The 8,257-nt window shown below is 44.3% G+C and overlaps 1 protein-coding gene across 1 annotated transcript; it reads left to right on the top strand.

The window, feature by feature from the left end:
- Positions 1 to 2,096: 2,096 nt before the first annotated feature.
- Positions 2,097 to 3,143, top strand: LOC134367585 (melanoma-associated antigen B10-like). Its single transcript, XM_063084326.1, has one exon. The coding sequence runs from the start codon at positions 2,097 to 2,099 to the stop codon at positions 3,141 to 3,143; it is 1,047 nt and encodes a 348-aa protein (XP_062940396.1).
- The last annotated feature ends 5,114 nt before the right edge of the window (positions 3,144 to 8,257 follow it).

The raw sequence follows: 8,257 nt of genomic DNA, 5'->3' as shown, positions 1-8,257 counted from the left end.
GGAAGCAAACTTACTATGTGTAAGGGTTTAAGTTGAGAAACTGTCCAGAGCTTATAGGGAGGTGAAATTTCCGCAAGGATCCTTCAATCAGTGAAGCCAGAAGTCAAACTGGGGATCTACCTCTGAGGACAGGACTTACAGAACCACCCACTCCGCAACACAGGGGGCACCACAGAACCCCGCGCTCCCTACGTTGTGCACCGCCCCTGCCGTCAGCCCTGGGAGGCCCCACGCAGGGGTGACCGGAAGAGGCACACACTGACTTCCGCCTCTGGAGTCTGTGGGACGCGAGACCTTGCCGTGAGACACTTAGCGTCTAGTCAGCAGAGGGAGACGTCCAGACTCAGCCAAAAGGTAAGGCGAAGACGTCGAGTAAGGTTTAAGGCACCCCCTACCCCCAAAGAGAGACGGTCCTCCAGTCCCACCCCTCCCGTCAGCCTCAGAAGGTCCCTGGAAGGGATGGGCCGAGATATCGCCCTCAGAATTACCCTTGTGGGGAATCAAGGAAGGGACAGCATTGGACTTGGGTTTTGGCATCAAGCCAGCAGAGGGAGGGTCCCAGGACCTGCCAAAGACCAGTGAAGGGCCCTGTATGAGTTCAGTGGAATTCCCCCTCCCCATAAAAGAGAGGTCCCTGCAGAGCTTTGCACCTGGTGGAAATGACACACCCATCTTCCAACTTTTAGCGGCTTATGGAGATGAAGGTGTCTCACCAGGGTTTTCGCCTCGGGCCAGCAGAGAAAGGAGTCTCAGGCTCTGCCACGCCTCAATGAAATGTACCTATTTGAATTGTGCAAAAAACAGCCTCCCTAGAACAGTGCAGGCCTTACAGAGCCCCGCCCCTGCTGTCAGCCCAGGAGGCCCCTGGCATGGCTGTAAGGCTGCAGGTGAATCTTTTTTTTCACCTTCTCGCAGGGTTGGGGGGAGGATGCATAAGAGCCTTGTTCTAAGGCTAGATGACTCAGTTCAGCAGAGGGAATCTTCTTCCGTGAACGTTAGAGATAAGTTCAGAACCTCGAGCAAGGACTGAGGGGACTTTCTACCCCAGGGCAAAAGGATCTCCACAGAGCACCAACACTACTATGAGCCCTGGTAGCTCTTCTGCAGAACGGTGAGGCTAAGGTATCTTCACTTTGTCCTTAGTGACCACAGGGGGAGGAGAGCCTAGGTCATTCAGGGTGGTGGTAGGTCATTAAGAGGAGGTTACTCAGGCCCTTTGGCAAGTCAAAGTGTGGACTGAGGGAGGCAGGGTCTACTTCTGTGGTTAGCCTTAGGAAACCCTGGGCAATTGTGTCCTTCTGAGTGCATAATACTCAGGAGAACAGAGGGGGTTTCACAGAGCCTTACATACTGTGTCATTCCTGATGGGGTCCCTGAGGAAGATAGGTCTTAGACCTCCCTAATATCCTCTTCAGGAGAATCAGGGATGTGAAGGCCTTGCTTGGAGGGAATAAGTCTGAGGCCAGCAGAGGGAGGGGAATCAGGCCCTACAAGAAGAAAATGTGAGGATTCTGAGTGAGGACCAAGAAGTCTAATTACAGAGCCTAGAAAGGACATCACAGAGCTCTGCCATTGCTGCCATCCCAGGGTGTCCTTGGGCAGATGTGGTCAGATGAGATTCTCCCTCTATTCCCAGTCCAGGGCATCAGGGAGATGAGAGCTCTGGAATGAGGGAGTCAGGGTCAAAGCACTTAAGTAGAGAAATCACAGGTCACGCCAGAAGTCAAGGTGATGACCCTGACTGTGAATTGAGAGAAACATTTCCTACGCCACAGCAGAGGAAGCTCCACAGGGTATGGACCTGCCAGACTCTGTCAGCCGCAGTAAGACGCAGGCCCCACGGGAGAGCTGCAGCCTAACATACACCCTAGTTACTTCCACAGGGTCCTCAGGGGATAGACTCATCAGTGAAATGGAGGGTTGTGGGTTCGTTGAGTAATGCCCTCCGAGAAACCGGCAGAGGTAGCCCTTGATAAAGCCAAGGTGGTGTTGCCCTGCTGAGGAGGATCACACCATCTCATCTTCTTTCCTACAGGTCACTGAATCATCTGCCCTCTGTCCCACACTCCTGCCTGCTGTCTCTGACCACAGTCATCATGCCTCGGGGTCAGAAGAGTAAGCTCCGTGCCCGTGAGAAACGCCGCCATGCTCGAGAAGAACCCGAGGGTGTGAAGAGTGCTCAAGCCACTGTAGCGGAGAAAGAAAAGTCCGTCTCTTCCTCTTCTCCACATTTCAAAGAAGATTCCCAGAGTTCATCTGCTGCTGGAACACCCAGTGATCAGCAAGAGCCAGGGAAAGCCCCATCCAGCACTGCTGCTGCAGCAGCTGCTTCCTCCACAAGATCTCATGAAGGCGCCACCGGCCAAGTTGAGGAAAAGCCAAATGCCTCACAGGCCCAGGCTTCCACGGAGCACAGGCAGCGAGACCCTGTAGAAAATAAGGCTATAATGCTGGCCCGTTATCTGCTGTACAAGTATCAAAAGAAAGAGCCCATTACAAAGGCAGACATGCTGAGAAATGTGATCCAAACGGATAAAAACCACTTCCCTAAGATCCTGAGCATAGCCTCTAGGAACCTGGAGCTGGTCTTTGGCCTTGACCTGAAAGAAGTCGATCCCAACAGGAGCCTCTACGTCCTTGTCAACAAATTGGAAAGAAGCTGTGATGGAAGAGTGCATGACAACACAGGCATGGCCAAGACTGGCCTCCTGATGATTGTGCTGTCTGTGATCTTCTCGAAGGGCAATTGTGCCACTGAAGAGCAAATCTGGGAAGTGCTAAATGTGATGGGACTATACGATGGGGAGAAGCATGTCATCTATGGGGAACCCAGGAAGCTTTTCACCGAAGATATGGTAAAAGAAAAGTACCTAGAATATCGTCAGGCACCCAACAGTGATCCTCCAAGGTATCAATTCCTGTGGGGTCCAAGAGCCTATGCCGAAACCAGCAAGATGAAAGTTCTTGAGTTTTTCGCCAAGATCCATCAGACCGTCCCTAGTGCCTACCCATCCTTGTATGCAGAGGCTCTGAGAGATGAAGAGGAGCGAGCCCGAGCCAGAGTTGCAGCTAGGGCTCGTACTGCTGCCATGGCCAGTGCTCGTTCGAGGGCCGTTTCCAGCAGCTTTTCCTGCCCCAAGTGAAGGCTGAGGAAAATTCTTGACTGTGTTGTTGAAGAGGAGAGCTAATGTTCTCATTGGTGGAGGTTCCGGTGAGGCGTACAAACTGGCAACAACACAGTGTGTAACGTGTGTGTTCTTGTTCTATGTGGTAACTTGGATATTGGTTTAAATGTTCCTCTTAATAGAAAGCTTGAGTAGGTTTATTTATTTATTTATCTATTTATTTATTTATTTGAGTAGGTTTTGAATCCACATTTATGAGTGATAAGTCATACATTTATTGATGTCTATGAGTTTTAAGAATAAGAGTTTTACTATTTTGTAGAAACAGGTGTGAAATTTACCATCTTATTTAGTGATCTCAAACAAGATAACATAGTAGTGGGTTAGGCATTTCCTTGGAAATGTGAAAAGACACAACAGCAAATTAGTTGGGATCAAGAAATAGTGTGAAAAAAGTAAAGGATTATAAATTCTTGTATTTCCTTGTCATTTGTAGTCTGTTCTGTATAAGTAGGAGATACATTCATGTATATGGTTACCATATTCAAAATATAGGAAAAATTACATCTACGTCATAATAAATTAGACCTCTTGCACGCTGTCTCATTATTTATTTCTCAAACATTATTTGGGCATCTTCCCTTTGAAAGGTTCTGTGCTAATTTAGGGAGCCTAAGGATAAACAAGGCCCACCTATGCCCACTGAATTTTAAAGTCTAAGAGCAGCTGTCATGTAATGAAGATGGTGAGATATACCCTCAAACATAAAGGAGAAGTCAAATTAAGGTAGGAGGATGCAATTGACAGCAGTCAAATGCAAATGCCCTGAGGCAGGTGAATTTGGAACCTCAGGAAACAGCAAGTCCTTAAAATGGGTTCATTTTAAGTTAGTGTGGGTTATGGGTCAGATGAGGCTGTGGGGTTGGTGAGCAGGGGCCAGATCCTCAAAAAGGTGTGTCCTGGACTAATGCCTAGTATGGAGAACTGCTTTTAGTAGTTACTTTGGTGTCGTGGATAAACCAGAAAGAATCCATCTCCTAGGGAAGAAATGGAAGGTGTCCTGTATCCTTCCTCAGTGTCCTTTTCCCAGTGCAGTGCACGGACGATGTGTTTTATGCACATCAGCCCCAGTGAGATTCTGAGAAATAAGAGTGATATAACCTGACGTAGGTATACTCTGAAGGCACTCTGCTGGCAATACTCACTCTGGCCTTGGAGATACAGATCCCACTCTATTAAAATGGCATTTTATTAAGTTGTCTTCAGTATAATTGGCAAACTATTAAGGGCTAGATTCTTAATGGAAGTGACATAAATGAAAATAGGCATGGTTTGTATGGAAGGACAGTTGGAAAGGATGGAGGAGTAAGCCTTTGACACCAATTCTAGGAGCCTTAAGTTATATCGAGTTGGGGAGTACGCCCGCACACTCACAGTGAAAATATAACTGCAAAAACTCATATAGTAAGTAACTGAGTTTCACTTGCTAAGCAGTGTTATGACTGATTTGTGTGCTGTGTCACAGAATACAAATTCTCTGCCATTTCTTGGTTTACAAAAAAAAAAAAAAAAAAAACATCACAGAGCAGATTTCGGTAGGTTCTGGTCTCAAAATGATAATAGTAATAACTGCCAGGTACTAAAAATGCAACCGATTCCAGGTACTGTGTCAGGGGCTTTCATGCATTACATTCATCCCCGGAATCCTGCACGGCAGGGCTTATCAAGCTCACTTCACGAAGAGCTTGAGCCTCATAGAAATTAGCTATTTTCCTGACTTCACATAGCTCACAAGTGTCAGAATTAGAACCCTGGTCTGAATTCTTTTAGAGCACATATTGTTCCCACCCCTCCTTGCCTAAGACAACCGTGTGTGTATTACTTCATTTTTCTTCTCACTACTGCAGAATGCCTCTAGGCGATGGAAAGGAGGAACCTGGGGCCGGTGTACTAACTCCAGGTGTAATAAATGCAGGAGAAAATGAGAACTAAATATTTGGCGACTGCCTATGGGCCTCATTTGCTAAGGTCCACTTGGTCCTAGTATCAGGGTTTTTTGAAAGCTGAGTTTGCCCAGGTGCCGGCACATGGGACAGACCCAGCACTTCCCGAATTACATTGCTCTTCCGCTGAGTGTGCCCCAGTGGGCCCACAGGCCCAAATCTGCATCCTGACCTGCTGTTCAGCTCTTCCCTGCTTCCTTCCATGAAGACTGCACCCTGCTTGCTGTGGCGAAGAAAGTCCAGAATAACCTTCCTTCCTTTTTCCTGACTTAGAGCATTCCAACTCCCTATAGACATCCCCTACCTCATCTTTCACCATGGAGGCCCTCCGATGACAATAGTCCCTTCCACGTAACTGTTTATTTTGACAGTGAAGTTTAGGTGTCTGCTCTTCTGCTCCGGGTGCTTCAACCACACTCACAAAGATTTTTTCAAATGTACTTGTGAGTAGAGTCACATTTGTTACAGAATCTACTGGTTTGTGAAATATAGCCCTCAAGTTAAAGAGGAGGTTTGAGAAAGCAGGTGCGGTTAGAAAGAAAGAGAACGTAATTTCGTGACTTACTTAAGGCTTTCACTGAATCAGTACACTGATGAGTGAACTTAACTAAATGGTAAAAAATTAAAGCCTCCCTCTTAAGGGTTAGATGAGGAAGAACTGAGGAAATCGCTGTGTAGAAACCATCTCCAGAAGCTGGATTCTGCAAAACACTGGTGTCTTTCTAGGAAGATATAATAGTTTCCAATGTTGTCATAACAAATCGTCATGCATTTAGGACTTAAAATAACACACATTTATTATTTTGCACTTCTGTAGGGGAGAATTATGTGTTGGTTCTGCTCAGGTTTTCACAAGCCCAAATCAAACCATCAAAGCCTGGCTTCTTACTGGAAGCACTGTGTAAAATCTCATTCCAGACTCACTCAGGCTGTTCTCAGAATCCAGTTCTTTGAAGATTTGTAAGAGTGGGAAGAGTTTCCTTGCTGGCTGTCAGCTGGTGCTTCCATAGTTCCTTGAGGCCTCTCTCTAGTCTTTGCCTGGGGCCCCTACTTCTTGAATCATAAACAGTACGTGGAAACGGTCTCGTGCTTGGAATCTAACTTCTCTCTACGCTGCATCTCTCTTCTGTCTCCAGATGGAGAAATTTTTTTGTTTGTAATGGTTCATGTTATTAGACTGGGCCCATGCAGACAATCCAGTATAATCTCCCTATTTTTAAGGTCAGTTCTATAATTTTGATTACATTTGCAAAATGCCTTTGAACATGTCACATAACATAGTCATGGGTATCAGGGATAAGGGTATGGGAATGTCTGTGGAGCAATTATTAAGTCTACCACAGATGTAGAAAATGTCTCCCTGGGAGACATGCCAGCTTTGATGAGAAAAGAAAATATAGTTCACCATCATCTCTCTCTACACTTGTCTGTATCTGCCCCAGGAAAAAATCCTGGTTTTTCACTGCGCCTAAGTGAACTTGTACAAGTGCTCACATATGTTCATCAACTGGTGGGTAGCAGAGACCTGCATGCACCAAAAGAAAGAAGAAATCTGTCAGTCTACTGAGATTTAGAGGTTATTGAAAGGGTCAGTGCAGAAAGGTACTGTTGAGTGGAGAAGGGTGAACGCTCCCTGTTGAGATTTACAGGATTGTTTGGAAAATTTGTGCGATCGTGAATTTGAAAACACGTGACATATTGGTACTAGGAAATGTTGAGTAGCAAGGATATTTGGTATTTTCAGAAACTCCTTTAAGAATGAAGGGGGCTCTTATCATAGCAAATTATAATAGTAGCTTGTTATTAAGAACCTACAATGTAACAGTTAATTGGAGAGACTGTAAGTGTTCATCTACTTTGTGTCTTCCTCTCCATCCTTGGTTCATATGGTGACTTCATTGCCAGTCCACATGTAGTTAGTAAAGTTCATGCAACTACCCTCAACAGTAAAATAGGAGCAGAAGTATGCTTTTACCCTTCAGATCAAAGCATTTAAGAGCTAGTTTTCCACTTCTATGCTTTTCTGTTCCATTCATTAGCAAATATGGAGAGCCCGTGTTGAATTATGGAGCCACATAATGGAAGCACCCTGGATCTCTGAGTCACCTGACAGCTGAGGGCCCCTGCCAATCCACATCATTTTTTTTTTTTTTTGCATAAGAAATAAATTTTTAATGTGTTAAGCCTTCCAGGTTTCAGGCTTTTCCCATTATGTCTCATACTTGTACATACTTTATCTGTATAATAGTATTTTGAAATTTATTCTAAGTTTTTTGTTACACACATGCTAGAAAAATACACTGTGAGTTTTTAACATACGTTGATATCAATATTGTTCTGCCTCTTGCCTCTGTCACCGAATAAAATGAAGTCAGAATTTTCCCAGAACACATAGAGATCTATTTCACTCTTTTATGTACTATCTAGAATTCTAAATTTTGTGTGTGCCAAAATTAACTTAACCAATCTCCTGATAGACCCACGAGTTGCTTCCCATTTGCTTCTGTGATTAATAGAACTGATATCAATGTCACAGAACATCAATTCTTGGACAAATTTGTCTGTTTTATTACAGAAAAGATGTAGAAAAGTGCAAATTGAATTAAAGTGGAAAGAATCTGATGATTAAAAATTTCATAAATATTGCTGATATTATTCTACTTCAATAATGTTGTACCAATTTATAGTCTCACCTATTAACGTATGTGAATACATTAAGCTCTCTTAGGCATTTTATTTTATCGTCCTTTTATTTATTTATAATTATTTTTATTTATTTATTTTTCCTGAAGATTTTTTATTAAAATACTTGGACATCACCAGAGTTGAGCAAGTTATTATTCATGCTACTCTGGAAGTCCTGTAGTGTCCCCTTGACTCTCTTCTGTAAGGAGGTGGGTCTATTAAACATGCAGCACTAAAAATCAGTTACAGACTCAGACTCCCAAACTAGAATTCATTAACACAACTGAGCAACTGGTTCAATTTCCAGTTTATCTACCAGGTTCTTAAGTTTTCCAACACGGTTGGGGAAAGGATCAAACATATTCTTAGATGAGAAAAGATGAAGCAGCCTTTCAAGAGTTATAGCAAGTGACTTAAAAAAACAAAAATCTGTGCAGGAGGCAG

Source organism: Cynocephalus volans, chromosome X, assembly GCF_027409185.1.
Source record: "Cynocephalus volans isolate mCynVol1 chromosome X, mCynVol1.pri, whole genome shotgun sequence".
Lineage (NCBI taxonomy): Eukaryota > Metazoa > Chordata > Mammalia > Dermoptera > Cynocephalidae > Cynocephalus > Cynocephalus volans.
The sequence above is the reverse complement of the archived record's forward strand: the minus strand, read 5'-3'. Positions and strand labels throughout refer to the sequence as shown.

Bases quoted from the DNA above. Each gene is read 5' to 3' on its own strand.
- LOC134367585 (XM_063084326.1), top strand. From the start codon at position 2,097: ATGCCTCGGGGTCAGAAGAGTAAGCTCCGTGCCCGTGAGAAACGCCGC.